At 45.3% G+C, this 16,483-nt stretch overlaps 1 protein-coding gene across 4 annotated transcripts in view; it reads right to left on the bottom strand.

Annotated features, from left to right (window-relative positions):
• Nucleotides 1–1,379: 1,379 nt before the first annotated feature.
• Nucleotides 1,380–16,483, bottom strand: part of LOC147710121 (cytolysin tenebrosin-B-like) — a 137,977-nt gene continuing 122,873 nt past the window's right edge. For all 4 annotated transcript variants that reach the window (XM_086920815.1, XM_086920818.1, XM_086920817.1 and 1 more), the window contains one exon: nucleotides 1,380–2,202. In XM_086920815.1, the coding sequence (XP_086776941.1) occupies nucleotides 1,773–2,202 (430 nt within the window). In that variant the 3' untranslated portion in view covers nucleotides 1,380–1,772. The remainder of the gene's footprint in view (nucleotides 2,203–16,483) is intronic.

The following is a 16,483-nucleotide window of genomic DNA, read 5'->3' as shown; positions in this document are numbered from 1 at the left end:
CGAGCCTAGCGTTGCAGTGCATGCACTGTCGCTTTGCGGAGCATGCAGTATTCAGTAGAGCATGGAAGCTTCGTGGAAGCTCTGCCCACTTTCCACCCATCATTTTCAGTGGCTTGTGTCTTAAATGCTGACTTCTGATTGGTTGTAGGCTTGTTAGTCCCTCCTTATGACAGCTAGGGCGTCATTTGTGTCCTTCCAAGGCTACTGGCCCCTTTACTGCATAGACTACTTTTTCTGTGCCCCTCCCTCCCGCAGTCTGATGCCTTCTCGCTCGCCCGCCCGCTCCCTGCCTTCAAAAGCTTGTTTTCCATTAAAAGAACTGAATTGGACTCTGCTTTTCTCTCTCACACCCCTATCAGGCCTCTCAGGTTCTCCTTGTGGCACTTTCCCCGCCCCTCTGAAAACATGAAAACCCTTTTTCCACTTTAAGAGTACCACCCGTCTCCTGAGCTGCTGCTTTCCTGCCCCTTTTGCTCATGTCTGCTCGGTCCCTCCTCTCAGCGGTGGGAGGACATGGCGCTGTGCTTTGCATTATGGAGACTGGGCAGCAGTGGCTCCCACTCACTGCGCCTGTTGTCTCCAGAGCCTATAGACGTGCCCTGCCAGTCGCTGGCATGGCATCCTCCTCCATGACCGCCTCACCACTGCTCCACGTCGACGGATTCATCGGTGACTGTTGGGTGTCTGATGCTGCCACCTTCCCAGTTCTGGACTTGGCCAGCGGAAACCAGCTGCTGCAAGTGTCGGACTCTGGGCTGCCTGAGAGCTGGGAGTTGGTGAGTGCCGCTCACAGTGCCTTCCACAGGAACGCCCTTGAATCTGCTCCAAAAATGAGTGACATTATTCTCTTCCAATGGCTAGCCTCCATTTATGGAGCTAGCCAATGGAAGAGAGAGGCGGGTTCAACCCCAGTAAGTGAAAAACAAAATTTCTCGAGCTGCGTGACACTGCTGCGCAGTGTACGCCAGTCGAGACCTAAAAAAAGGAAAAAATTACATTTTCAACCTTACACATACTCCAAACCACAATCATAGATTTTATTTTAGGCTCCTGAGTAATACCAAGACAAACCACTCTGGCCTGCTTATTGCCCTACAATTCCGTTGGATTACTTGTATGTATTAAGTGAAAGTTATATTATGTGGGAGTAAATTAATTTACATCTGCAAGGTCACCTTTTGTGTATGCCAAGCAAATGTAGATGGCAGTATTTAAATGATGGGATTACCTTTGTTAAATGGGCGTTTTTTAAATTCACATTATTAATGTTCATATTTTCAATATGGCTTAATTTTCTTAGGTGTTTTATTAAAAATTTTTCATGAATAATGATTTTCCGTTTATTGCAAATAAAAACAATAGTAATTAAAAAGTAGCCATACTTTATGTTATTTATTTTTATTTGCATAATTAATTTTTTGGGCTAATTTTAGCCAACTAAAAAGACCATAATAAGTCATTTGTATATAAACTTTTCATATTTTGTATGACGATGAACATTGAGTTTTATGAGTATGAATAAAAGCAATAACTGTACAAATTCTTTCCCAGGTGACAGATAACCATGCAGACCCCAACAATGCCCAGCATAATGGCGGACTAGAATGAGGTGCGGTGGATGCAAATGACCACCATCCCTCAAGAATGTGGACAGTAAGGAAAAGTCCTAGCAAAAGCTGTGTAAGTCCCCCCAGCATCAGATGTCTAAACCCTATCGCTCTGCAACAGCTTAAGGTGTTGGCAAGGTAGGCCCTCCAGGCCATCAAACTACTTTAAGGCTTATTGTTGTCTTCTATCAGGACTTTAAGGATTGACTTGCACGTTGTTGTCATGCTGGCCGTCACTTTGATCTTCTCACGTTTGAGGATGTGGGGCATCTCTATAGTGAACTCCTCCCCTTTTGTATAGTGCTGCAGGCGGTCTCTGTGGTAGTACATATCGTTGTACAACTTCTTAGGAGTAGCCTCTAAGTTATCAGTGATATGGATGGCAAAGATTTGTTTATAAAGGACATAGTTGAAGGGATTTGAGAAGAGGATGGCCAAGCGTCTACGGTGTCTCTCCTCATAATAATCAAATATTAGGACGCCAACGCTACCACAGGCGGTGAAGGACTTCTTGATGAAGAGTGTGCAGTCTCTGCCACCTGGTGCAATGGTTTCCTTGCCAGGATGTGCAACTCTTCCGCTCTTACAGTAGAATCTGGGGAGGAAATGAAAGCAGAGTTTAGATGATCATCTTGACTTGGACATGCTATTGATCCCCTCACACCACTAGGATCATTAAAAAAACACAAGCATGTCTTCAAAATATTATAATAATAATAATAACAATATATTTTTTCAAATAGCGCATCAGACTTCAATTTCTGCTGTCTGTTTACACTGTTACGAACAGAGCGAAGGTACATTGTTAATAATTGATGGTGAGGGGGAAGATCAGAGAGGAGGGTGATGAGGGATGTAGCTTATTTACAGGGTCAATGTTGGGGCATAACATCTACCTAATAAGTGCATTCCCAGTTGTAACTTCAATCTAGCAACTCCCATTTGAGTATGGTGTTGTCAGTATCAGATTTCACGTGTTGTCTGCATCGATGCAGACGGACAGGTATGTTCCTCTGAATCTTATGACCATTTACAGAAATCCTGATACATACACACAGAGACATGCACCATGGAAAAATCTGTTCTTTCAAACCCTGACATTTTGGGAGGTTTACTCTTCCCTTTTTAGATCCCGCCTGAGCCAGCGCATGCGTTGCACTGGCGAGACATTTAGTAAGTGGGCTTTAAAAACCCAACCACGCACTTTTGCTTGTGGCCCAAAGCTTACGGTTACGCGCAGACACGCCATCTGGCTTTCCTCCTCTCTATTGTCATGGCTCATTAAGCTTCCTTTCACAATGCGCGCACCCAAATCCTGAGCTTGATCCTCTCTCTTGTCATGGCTCATTAAGGTCCCTTTTAGCGCGCGCACGCGCACACAACTCCCGGGCTTGTTCGAGAAGCTATTTATTTTGGTCTTTTCAAAGGCTTCGTCCTGCCCTGCTTTTAGGCCCCACAGCCAGTCGCAGTGCTGTGCCGTGATTGCTGTGAGTTTGTATTTCCCTCACTTCACTTTATAAATCAGCACGCACCCACTTCTTGAACACCTCGCTTCATGTTAACAATGCTTCTTTATTTTGTAGCAGTTTGTCGAAGCGCCACGCCTCCCTCAGAGTGCACACTGCCCCTGCAGCAGTAGTCTGTCTCACTCCTTCGTTCCCCCCTCTACGCTTCATGTTTTGGACACCAGGATGCTAACAATGCATGTTTATTTTAGCAAAACGCACCAAAATAAGCAAGCATTGATAGCGCTGTACTGTTTATAACATGAAGTGCGGTATACTCCAACACCGCGCTTCATGTTTTGTTTCCTGACACCCGCTTCATGTTTTGGACACCAGGGTGCTAACACTGCATGTTTATTTTAGCAAACCGCACGAAAATTAGTAAGCATTGATATCGCTGTGCTGTCTAAAACATGAAGCGTGTTAAACTCCAAAACTGTGCTTCATACTTTGGTCAGCACAGTGCTAACCATGCTTGTTTTTTTAGCAGATATGCTGTCAGGTTCATGGTGTGTTTTGATTTTTCATTTCCATATTGGGCCAACCCCACCCTCCCTTACTTCTTCCCTGCCTCCACAGCACACACAGCGCCGCCTCTCTCCCGGTTGTCGTCAGTGCTCCTGCAGCTGCTCAACACCTGCCTTTAACACCTTCGGGCTCGCAGCCCGGACATGAACGAGGACGAGGAGGAATAGCGAGGATCTGTGAACCTCCCTGTGGCACGGGTCAGAAGCAGGTCAAACTAAAAATTACACACATGGAAGTCTTGCATGCAAATCAGTTATTTTTTATTTATATTTAATAAATTAACATTTTGGATCAAAAATATTTGATCATTTGAGGCCATTTCATATGGTAAATATGCTCCAACAGTCCCCCCTACCCCTCCACCATTGCACGACTCTGAGAGAAACGAGCTCTCTGTTAATGAAATAAATCTGGGACGCTTCCACTGTTTTTCCCTCTCCGTCCATGTGGCCTGTTATTTTTTTGAAGCACAGTCTCTGAATGAGCAGTAGTTAAAACAGTGAAGGGGCTCTTTGATGATGTGTTCCTAAAATGTTTAGTAGATGAGCAGTCACACTTGTCGAATTACTCCAAACAGCAAAGGTGCACACGAACCGCTCCCAAACGTTCAGATAAAGGGCTAAAAGCAAAACAAGTGAGTTAAAAGCGCATTAGGTGGTCCTGGAGGTAGACTAACCCCCCGTGTCAAAATCCAAGTCCTGCAAAAGTGAGAGAAAAAAATGGGTGTTCAGGACGCTCATTTATGTAGGCCCGAAAAAGTATTATAATAACAGATTATGTTGATATTTATAGTAATGATATCAAACAGTATACAGAGCTCATGACGCTGTCAGATTATTCAACAAACAGCAAAGGTGCAAATAAGCCAAAACACAGTGGAAATGGAGAAACACAAACAAATCTAACATTCAGATAAAGTGTCTAATACCAAAAACAAGTGAGCTAAAATCACAATTAGTGATTCTGGAGATGTACCCACCTCGGTGTGAGAATCCATGTACAGGAAACGTTTGAACTGGAGAAATGCGAGAAGGAATGTGTGCTCTGGATGCAATAGCGTGTATATAACAACAGCGTCACTGCTGGGCCTAGTAGTGATATCTCTGTTGGTGAAGTTCGGAAGGATTTCGTATCTAATTTTGGCCTCGAAGACAGCAGAGTGAGTACACCTTGTGCTTCTGGATATTGAAAACACAGTTGGACGGCTCTGTCAGCCATGCACTTACTTTATTTGCGGGCCGAACCCAATCCAGTCGCAGATCTCACTGGCCCGGGTTTACCGATCTCACTGGTGCGGCGCTGCAGGTCTCATCCCTTCAGGGCTGCGGGTATCACTTCTATAGAGAAGCGGCTATCACCGATCCGCGGCTGCAGATGTAACCCATCCAGCGCTAAAGATGTGCCGCATCCAGCGCTGCAGACCTCTCTCGCTCTCTCTCTCTCATGGGCAGCAAACCTCACTCACCCGCCGGGGCAGCCGATCTCACCCTTTTTGAACCGCTGGCCAATCCAGTACACAACCTCTACGGGCTTTGCTGCTGCAGCCTGGTTTGCGGGGCACAGGCGGCCGGGCCGCCTGCACCGCAATCCATTCATGCTGCGGCCGGACCCCCTGCGGCCGCGGCAGGCAGCCTGCCATCATAGCATGAGAGAGGCTGTGAGCAGCAGGCAGCCTGCACTCTGATTCCCCCGCTGCTTTACTAACTTCCTGTTCCGGGTCGGACGTGACGGCACTCTAGTCGATACATTTGTAGCGCTCTCAGAGCTGAGATCTACAGCAGTAGTCTGGATAACTATGGGACACCACACAACGGAAGCAGGCGCACCACTCGGAGCAGCAGAGAGAGCCACGGGCACAGTGACAGGCGCCACTGGTGGCTCGCCTGGCAGCACGGGCAAAATGCGTGACATTGCATTTCAGTGCGGTGATGCGGATCTCAGCACTGAAATGCGTGAGCGTCACACCTGTTGCGTGACGCTTGACAGGACTGGTGTTCATTTACCTTGAGCTCTTCTCCCTTCAGCTGCCAGTAGTGAATGATGACGTATTAGGGGGGATTCAGTGATGGACAGCGTCATCAGCCCAGCTACTGTGGAAGCTCCCAGTGCTGTGCGTGCGTGAGCGTCATTCATGCTGGTATGTATGCATGGTACACTCTGTCTGTTTCCCTTCACAGCTGAAAGGCATTTTGACTGCCATTTCCTTATGAGTTTCTTCACGGATCACCGGCACATTTCCTGGAAGAGTTGGTTAGTTATTTCTCAGCTGAGTGGTACCTTGTCTGCGATTATTTTATCAGTGACATTTCAATGTGTAAATTCTGCACTTCAGCTGCAACGTTTCATTATTTAGCTCACAGCTGTGTTTAGTCATCATTCAGAGCTTCCTATGTTTCCATTCTACAATGTTTTGAACAAATAGGTTGGATATTCTATGTAATCATACATTTTTCAATACAATTTTAACATATAGTACAGTTTGTTTTTTCCCTTTCCGTGATGGCACAAAGCATTTCCTAGTGTTTTCTCGTCTATTACGTTAATTGACAATTCTTGTTTTCATACATTTTGGTTCATGCTCTGCTCTGTGTTACGCTGCTAACTAGTGGACATTTCTCACATTTTCAGTCCACTGATTCCTACTGCTTGTCTTTTATTGTACATGGAGTACGATGCTTGATAAATGTAGTTTGATGCTCCATGTTCAAAAGAATACTTAGGATTAGCCTTCATTGACTTTGGCAGTTGTTGCATGTGAGTTATTATTTATCTAATAATAACCAAGTATATTGCTAGTTATATTATATTCAAATTGGTGAAGCATTGCAAATTCCTTAATTTTAAGTATGCAATCTGTTAACCCTCCACCCCCATTTCTTGAGAGCCCAGGCATTCCTCGGATCCAAGGAAGCCATGGTTTGATGCATTTGAAACGTACATAGGTGCCATTGGGGCTTCAAGATACAGGGCTGAAAGGAAAAAGTTTATTCTTCTCAATTCAATGGGATTTAAAGGAAGGGAGGTTTTCAAACAACTTCCTGACATTGTGTTGGCTGAGGAAGAAGTGGTCGAGGAATACCAAGAAGCAGGTAAGAAACTAGTAATAAAATTCGATGTGCAAACTAGTTTATTTGTTTTGAGGCACACATTTTTTAAGCGTGCACAACTTTAGAGTGAGAATGTTGATACATATTTGAGTGCGTTGCATAAACTGTGTGCTGAGTGTCAATTGGGAGAGTACCGTGACCAATTGGAAAGGGACCAGTTCCTTGCACACTGTTATGGCAAGCAAATTTAGCAAAAGTTGCTTACAATGGGTAATCCCAATCTTGAAGAAACCATTAAAGAGGCAGAAAATGTAGAATTGGCACAGAATTCGATTAAGGAGTTGAGTGTGAGTTCTACTTCAAAGGAAACGGTTAATGCTATTGCCTCTGCCAATGCTATTAGCAGTACTTTGTGAAAAGTCAAACCAAATGAGAAAGGCATGTTTCAAAAGAAAAATATCTGTTACAGGTGTTGTTAGCCTCCACATGGTAATGACAACAGATTTTGTCCCGGTAAAAAGTGTCACAAGTGTGGAAGGATTGGACATTTGGACAAAATCTGTCAATCTAGTGTAAACAAGAGTGAGAAAGTCAATTGTGTAGTGAAGAATGAACAGTTGTGTGATAATGACATTGTACAAGATTTTCAAGACATGGTTGTCACTGTCACAGATGATGTTATTGTTACTGGTTACCCCTCTGAAAGTGTTGATCCTTATGTTGATGTGTTGGTGGGCGATGTGTATTTGAAGTTGTTGGTGGACTCTAGCGCACACATAACTATGATCACATATAAACTTTTCAGGAAATCTTGGTGTGACAGAACACTTTTTCCCCCTGACAGGGCACCTGTACCATATGAGGGACGCAAAATAGAATTGGAAGGCTACATTGAGGATGTGTTGGAGTTTAAAGGTCGAAGGATTTAGGATAAAATCTACATTGCCTTTCGTGGCTTGAACATCCTTGGTTGGTATCACCAAGTCATTTTTGGCATGGTGCTGAGGCTTGGTACAAGTGAACAAGTCTTAGTTGTATAAGATATGCCCGAGTCTCTCTGTTTGAAACAAGAATTTACAAAAGTGTTTTCTGACACTCTTGGGAAAATTGCTGGGTTCAAGCACAGGATTAAAATGAAAAAGGATGCTGTGCCTGTGAAGCACAAGGTCAGATCAGTCTCATTTAGCTCAGGGGTGATCTCAAGTTGGAAGTAGATAGATTGGAGATGTCTGGGATCATTGAGCCAGTGGAATACAGTTTATGATTAAGTCCATTAGTGGTCACACGAAAACAAAATGGGGAGGTCCGTTTGTGCATCGATTTAAGAAGTCTTTACAAAGAAATTTGGGTTGATGCCCATCCGCTCACCAAAATTGGTCATTTGTTAAAGGTATTGAGGGATGCTCAATGGTTCTCCAAGATCGATTTAGCATCCGCATACCATCAAATCTTGTTGGAGGATGAATCACGTCAATATACTGCTTTTAATTCTCCTTTCGGATCTTTCCAATTTTGTAGGATGCCGTTTGGTCTCGAGTCCGCGGCTTCGGTGTTTCAAAGAGTCAGACAGTGCTACGAGATGTGAAAGGCTTTTCATCTTCCAAGATGATGTACTCAATTTTGCAAAACATTTAGAGGAGCATGATAAGATTTTGAGGACTGTGCTTGGCACTTTTGAGGAAAAAGGTATTGTTGTGAAAAAAATAAGTGTGAGTTTTGGAAAAGAGAGATAGAGTTTCTAGGACATCTAGTTTCTGCTGATCGTGTAAGTCCCAGACCTGGTTTGGTAAAAGCGGTGGTTGAGGGTCCTTGTCCCAAAAATAAGGATGAGCTACGTTCTTTTTTGGGATTGTGTGAGTTTTACTCACGCTTTATTCCTGACTATGCTAGCAAGAAGGTACTCTCCAACATGCTGAGGGCGAATGTCTCATTTGTCTGGGATAGCAATTGTCAGGAAACTTTTGAGCTGGTCAAATCCGAAATGGTAAATACCAAAACACTCAGAGCATATGATCAGGCAGTTCCTTGTACTATTACTGTTGACGCTAGCAATTATGATGGTCTAGGGGCAGTGCTTACACAATCTGTAGGTGTGACTGAGGTTACTATTAGCTATGCATCTAGAGTACTGAGAGATCCTGAGCTGAACTATTCAGTGTTATTAAAGGAGCTTTTGGCATATTATTGGGTATGTGAAAAATTCAGAACATACATTTGGGGCAGGAAGTTTGTCATACAAACAGATCATAACCCCCTTCTATACATTCTGGGAGGAGAACGTCTCAAGTATGTCATGCCTCGCATTGCACATTTAACCACCAAACTCCTTCAGTATGATTTTACGGTTAAGTACATTCCAGGAAAGCAGAATTTAAGGGCTGACATGTTGTCAAGACTTCCCTTAAGTGAAGATGACACCATGGATGTGGAGGAACACAAGGAAGATTGTTTCATTGCTGTTGTGGATGCTGTTGAAAGCAAAGCTTGCACCAAGACTGAATGGAAGGAGGCGCTGCGTCAAGATTCCAGTCTTGATAAAGTCAAAGAATACATTGTGAAAGGCTGGCCCAGGGAGAGATGTGTGTCCCCGGCTATCCAGCCTTTTTGAAAAGTGGCAGAAGAGTTGTCCATTGAGGACGGAGTAGTCATGATAGATGGTAGATGTGTTACCCCATGAATGTGCGTACTAAGTTGGTTGACTGTGCACAGGATTGCCATTTAGGGGCAACCATGACTAAAAGGAGGGTCTGACTGCATTATTGGGGGCCTTCCATGGACAAAGATATAGAGGAGAGGGTCAAGGAATGTATTGTTTGTAGTGGCACAGAAAAGGGGATGAAAGGTGTTACTCCTCCCCTTCAACCCATCCCTTTCCCCACCAAGCCATGGCTTAAGGTGGGCATCGATGTGGTTGGCCCTATCAATTTTCTCCATCACAACTTACACTTTACGTTTGTTCCAATGGATTTCCATAGCAAGTGGCCGGAAGTTCTGCTCCTCTCCCACAGCCGGTAATGCCATTCTTTTTCTCAAAGATATTTTCATGAGGGAAGGATTCCCAGCGGCCCTTGTCTCGAATAATGGGGTGCAGTTTGTCAATCAGGAAATTAGTGTGTCCTTGAGTGAATTTGGCATGAAACATCTTAGAAGCTCTGTTGGACACTCTCAAAACAACGGTTTGGTAGAGAGGATGAACACGAGTGGTGCTAGAATGTAACAAGTGGGCAAAGAGTCATTTTATGACATTGAGAGTGTGGTCAGATCCATGCTGTGATTTTACCGCACTACGCCACATTCACTTACTAAAGTGGCGCCCTTCATATCACTCAAAGGTAGAGTACCCACTTCTGCAATTTATCCTGCTTGGCTGTTAAGAACTGTTTGTGATAAAGTGTCATGTTGGGTTGACAATTATGTGCTGGAAACTCGAGTTAAAACTGCACAGAAGAAGGTGTCTGATAGGTACAATCAAAAGAAGTCTGTTAAGACAGCCAATGTGTCTCCTGGGGACTTGGTTTGTATCAAAAACACAAGCTTTGTAAAAAAAGGTGGTAGGTCCTTCGGTGAACCAGTCAGTTTAGAAAAGGTTTGTGGGGTGCTGTCATGGTTAATGGTGGACATTGGTGGAACCTAGCAAAAGTTGTGAAAGTTCAATCTGCAGGGGATAATTGCAATGACACCAGAAGTGTTGAGCTTGCAGGGAATACTCCTACTGATCCAGCCATTGTATCCTCAGGAACTGTCTCTAAAACCAATGTGACATGCCAAGTATCAAGGAAGTCTATTCGTGCTAGACATCTTCCTAGGATATTACGCTGAATTTGCAGTATTGTCACATTTTACACAATGTTTACTCTGTGCTGATTGTAATGTATTATATATTCTAATTTTTGTTTTATTCCTTTTGTTTTCTCATTTTATTCTCTGTACACTTATGCGCTTAACTTTGTTTATATTTCTGTAAAAAAAAGAGGTAATATGTTGTGTTTACATATGCTTGTTTAAGGTTCCACATAGAAGCTTTATGTGTTGTTATGGTGCTCTGTGGTGCATGTTCTAAGAAGAGTCAGTTGGTGCCTCTATTCAGTGCTGAGAGGAGCGGTGGCTCGTTGTACCCACGAATAAAGGCAGAAGACTAAACTACTGTGTCCTGTGGTGGAAAACTATCCTGTGGGATGCAACAGGCTTTCAACTAGTTGTTGTCATCTATTGGTATGTTGTTGTGTCATTCACATTTTGCTTATGCCCACTACAGCATACAGCACTGCTACTTTCTGAATGGGGTTAGAAAATGTGATCATTCAAGGTATCAAAAGAATAATCGCATTAAACATGACTCGATGCTTAAGCAAAATTTATGTAATGCAACTTTTGCACAAATTGCAGCTTTGCAAAGTTGCCACTTTTTCCAGCGGTCGTTTGCGGTTGCTGGTCACAAGATAGCCTATTGCCCTCCTGGAGGCAGGGAGTTCCAGGATTTCACACAACGGGATCTTCCTCCGGCTGACGTCTTGCAGATCTGTGGGATAGTGGCCAGGGTCATTTGGGGGGGGGGGTGGAGATGTCTGGTGGGTGTGTAGAAGGAGAGGCAGTGGTTGAGGTACACAGGTCTGATGTTATGGAGGGCTTTGTATGTGTGTGTGAAGAGCTTGAAGGTGATTCTTTTGTTGATCAGATGCCACTGGAGGTCTTTCAGGTGACCGGTAATCTGGATGCGGCAGGGGATGTTCAGGATGAGTCTGAAGGAGGAGTTTTGGATGTTCTACAGTTTCTTTAGGAGTTACCGGGTGGTGCTGGCGTATAGTGGTGGCTGTAGTCGTGTCTGCTGCTGCTGAGCACATGGGTGACTCCGTGGGCATCCACCTGAACATCTTCCGAAGCAGGCAGAGCATGTACAAGCTAGAGGACCAGACTGTGTTGATTTGGCAATTGATTGAGAGCAAGGAGTCCAGGATGATGCAGAGGTTTTATGCATGGTACGTGGGTGTGGGAGGGATCCGAGCGCTGTGGGCCCCTAGAAGTCGTCCCAGGTGAAGGGGGTGGAGCCCAGGATGAGGACTTCAGTCTTGTCGGAGTTGAGCTTGAGGCAGCTGTCCTTCGTCCAGGTGGTGACTGCCTTCATCCCGTTGTGGAAGTGGGTCTTGTTGGCTGTGGGTTTGTCGGTGAGGGTGAGAATGAACTGGGTGTCCTTGGCATAGGGGATGATCTTGAGTCTCTGTTTTCTGATGATGGTTGTAAGCAGGGTCATGTAGACATTGAAGAGGGTGGGGCTCAGAGAGGAGCCTTGAGGCCCTCTGCAGCTGATCTTTGTGGGTGCTGAGTAGAAAGTGGATGTCTGACTGTGTTCAGCCGATGAGGAAGGACTGAATCCATTCTAGGGCTTTGTTGTGAAGCCGGCATCGCGGAGTCTTGCACAGAGGCTGTGTTGGGAGACGGTGTCGATGACGGCTGAGAAGCCCAGGAGTATCAGTGCTACAGTTTTGTCTCAGTAGAGTAGAGTACGGATGTTGTCTGTAGCAGTGAGGAGTGTGGTCTTGGTGCTGTAGTTGCTTCTGAAGCCTGGTTGGGAGAGATCCCGGATGTGATTCATTTCGAGGTTTTGTTTCGGACGTTAGGGGAAGCCACATTTGATAAGCTAATGGTGGACAGCTGGGAGGGGATGTTATTTAGTTTCTTGCAGACAGGCTAGCATCAGGGACAGAGAGGGTGACACCGCTGCCACACCGGTTTTCCTGTGGTCCTTCAGGTAGACACACCCCTGTGATGGAGTCGATAGTTCCACACATCGATGGATACTTTTCAGGATTGCATGCAGCAGACAGCTGGATGGCTTAAGGATAACTCCCTACAATTTACTGTCCCTCAGCCAGACTGTCCCAACAGCTACCTCGGGAGTTCAGACTTACACCGGAGGAGGAACCCTTGACTCCAGCCAAAACGGTGCGTAACCTGGGAGTCCTGCTGGACAGCAACCTCCAAATGGAATCTCAGGCCAATAAAACTGTGGCGGTATGCCTCTCCTTGATGCGCATGCTGCGTCAGATTCTCCCACTCCTCCCCAAAGACACGCGCGCCCTAGTAGTGAGGAATATAGTGCTGAGCAGACTGGACTACTGCAACTCCCTGTATTTGGAAGCACCGCAATACATCTTTCAGGGGTTGCAGAGAGTCCAGTCCATGGCGGCAAAGATGGTACTGAATAGGAAACATAGGTCCTCTACTATGTTGGCGTTAAAAGACTTTCACTGGCTGCCCATTAGGGAAAGGGTACACTTCAAATCGCTCTGTATTGCATTCAGAGCGGCGCACAACTTAGGCCCTATCCCCTTACAAGAGAAACTCAGCTGGTATATTCCAAAAAGGCAGCTCCGATCCTCTAGCACTGGTCTTCTGATCAACCCTAGATTTAGACGCTCCAGCACGCTCCAGCACGCTTCAGCACAGCAGCCGCCCAACTATGGAATGGGCTGCCGCAGCACATTAGGCAAGCCAGTTCCCTGCAGGAGTTCAGGATGGGCCTGAAAACTTGGCTCTTCCCCAAGTCAGAACCTTAAGACTCCCTTACCGCTATGTCTGGTTTCTGTGCCGGTCTATTTTTTCAATTCTGAGCGCCAGGATACCCGTAGGGTGACAGCATGTGCTATACAAAAGCTTAATTTCATTTCATTTCATTTCACATCAGGAGAGGGGTTCTACCATTTAGAGAGTATACAGAACAGTGCATGCTTAGCTAATTAGATGCCACACTTCACAGGAAGTTATCACTGGGTAGGAGGGGTCCTAGTAGTCCATTGGTTAGTAGTCACTGTATCCCTTAAAGGCACAAAATGAGCACCCCTGGAGCCCCGACCTCAGAACATGTCTTACTGGATAGAGGACCGAAGATAGACTGCCCTGCTGTCCACGGGGCCCGGCATAGAGAGGCTGCCCTAAAGACTGGACTGCACCCTCTACTCCGTGGGCTACCAAAGAAAGGACTGTGCTAGTCATGCCCCGCTTGAGGAAAAGTCGTACCTTAGCCCCAGATAGAAGTAGTGACCCCAAGAGTCAGTTGGCTGGATTACTGGTAGAGCTACAGGAACAAAAAAGCTGAAGAAACCTGCCTTGGCAAGCTGGTAGCTAGAAAAGTCTGATCACCACTGACCGCTGGAGTGCAACCTGGGAGAATGACAGTCTCCTGGACACGGAAGAGTCATTGGAGCGCAGATTGGATGCCCAGCAAGAAAGTGACAACCAGTTAAATGGAAACTGGTTTTTGGCTGGACTTTAAAAGGACTTTGAGGGACATCGACCCTTGTGGCCAAGGTGAATGAATGAATGAATGAATGATTACGCATTTCTATAGCGTATGGTTACCCTGAGGCATCCCAGCTCTTAAGTGGTCCATTCATCTCCATTAATTTTTAGCAGAACAAAAAGGTTTTCAACATTTTTCTAAACCTGAGGTGGTTCTCCTCCAAACGGATAGCGTCCGGAAGATTGTTCCAAAGTTTTGCAGCCTGTAAAGAGAAACGCCTGCCCCCGGTACGGATTCTCCTAATCCTGGGGATTACCAGTAGGTTCTTATTACTGGATCTTAGGGTTCTACATGTTTGGTAAGGACGGAACAGGGGTAGAAGGAGGTCTGGTCCAGAATTAGACAGGGCTTTATGTACAATAGTCATTGCCTTGAATTCGATCCGTTGTTGTACAGGTAACCAGTACAGTTGCTTCAGTGCTGATTTGCCAGAAGTTCTTCGTGGGATGTCCAGTAGCATTCGGGCAGCACAATTTTGGATGGTCTGTAAGATCTTGATTGTCCCTTTAGGGGCCCCTAGATAGACTGCGTTGGAATAGTCTAGGCGTGATAAGATCAGTGATTGTACTAGGATCCTTCTGGCCTCAAAGGGAAGTAGTCCTAGAATTTTTCTAAGTGATCTCATGAGGGCGTATCCGGTCCCTGCTACCTTCCGAGCTTGGACCTGAAAGTTAAGGGCTGGGTCCAGCCAAACTCCTAGGCTTTTAATTTGCTCTTTGGGGAGCGGAGGCTGCCCCAAGGAGTCCGGCCACCACTCATCCACAGAGGTAGGTGGTTTATGTCCCAGCATCATGACCTCTGTTTTAGCTCCATTCAGCTTCAAAAAAGACTCATTCATCCACTCATGGACTTTGCTAAGACAGGAGGATAAGTTGTTATGAGCCGACTCTTGCCCGGACAGGGTGAGGATAAGCTGAGTATCATCAGCATAGGTTACCAATTGTACTCCCCAGGGTAACACCACCTCAGCCAAAGGTCTCATATAGATATTAAATAGAGTAGGGCTGAGGGATGACCCCTGGGGAACACCGCATTGAAGCTGTATTGGTAGAGAGACAGCATCGTACTCAAACACAGAGAAGGTCCGGTTGGACAGGAAGGATCGAAGCCAACTCAGTGCGGTCCCAGTGATACCTACATTACTCAATCTCTGAGTAAGAATCGTATGATTAACGGTATCAAAGGCCGCACTGAGGTCTAATAATAGTATGGCCGCACATTTCCCTTCGTCCAAGATCTTCCTTGTTTCCTCAACTACTGCAATAAGGGCAGTTTCAGTGCCATGTTTGCATCTGAACCCAGTCTGGGTGTGATGTAGCAAGTTATTATCTTCAATGAAAGTAGATAGAAGGGAATTTACATGTTTTTCGGCAATCTTGCTAACAGCTGGCAACAAGGAGATGGGACGATAGTTGGCACAATCATCAGGGTTGAGGTTGGGCTTTTTTAATAACGCCCTTACTCTTGCCTGTTTCCAGATAGGTGGAACTACTCCAGCTGCCAAGGATGTATTAATCACATCCTGTATCACAGGAGCCACTGTGCCTGAGACTAGGTTAAGAATGGTTGGTGGAGCTACATCACTTGGTGATCCTGATTTCAGATTCCCCAGAAGCACTTGGGCCTTAGCGCTGTCTAGCGGAGAAAATTCTTTAAGCATAGGCAGGTCTTGGGCCGGGGGGAGAGTGGGCCTACAGAAGTCACCTGAAAAGATGCGTAGATATTTGCTACCTTTGCAGCAAAAAAATTTGCTAACTCCCTACAGCGCGGGTAAGCCAGAGTAGAATCAATAGAGGGGGTGGGGGGGTGACTAAAGACTTGAAAATTTTAAAGATTTCCCTGGAAGAGTTAGCAGCTGAAGAGATTTTCTCCTGATAATAGTTGGACTGGGTAACTTTTATAGCCTGCTTATAATTGCGTAAGGCTGACCTATAAACATTTTTGCTATCTTCACAGTAGTCTTTCCTCCACCTTCTCTCCTTATGCTTACATATCAGTTTAAGGGCTCTCAACTCAGGGGTGTACCAAGTTTTTTTATTCGCCCCGTTACGATGAGCGAGTTCAATTTTAGGCAGGGTCGTCTCTAGAGATTCCTCTAGCCACTGATTGAGACGCGCGTTTGCTTCTATTGGGTCATTACTAGGCTCGGGCTTAGTTTTCCTAAGTTCAGCTATCCATTTGTCCACAGGCAGTTTGGACCAAACCCTACTCATTTTTTTAGAAAAATTGGTCTGTACTGGTTGCTTATGATGGATCAGGGAGAAGGACAGGAGAGCGTGATCCGACCAAGGAACCATTGTGGAATTTTCAAACTTCAGTGCGCTCATATTGGTGTAACAATGGTCAAGAGTGTGACCTGCTATATGTGTAGGGCCTTGAATAATTTGTTTAAATTCGATCACCTCTAAAGCTGTAATCAAACTTTGGCATGCATGGGAGTCTCCTTCATCTAGGTGTATATTGAAATCTCCAAGCGTAGTAAAGTTAGGGGCATTGCAG

The sequence above is a fragment of the Lissotriton vulgaris genome, chromosome 5 (assembly GCF_964263255.1).
Source record: "Lissotriton vulgaris chromosome 5, aLisVul1.2, whole genome shotgun sequence".
Lineage (NCBI taxonomy): Eukaryota > Metazoa > Chordata > Amphibia > Caudata > Salamandridae > Lissotriton > Lissotriton vulgaris.
This window is presented reverse-complemented; position numbering and strand designations above follow the sequence as displayed.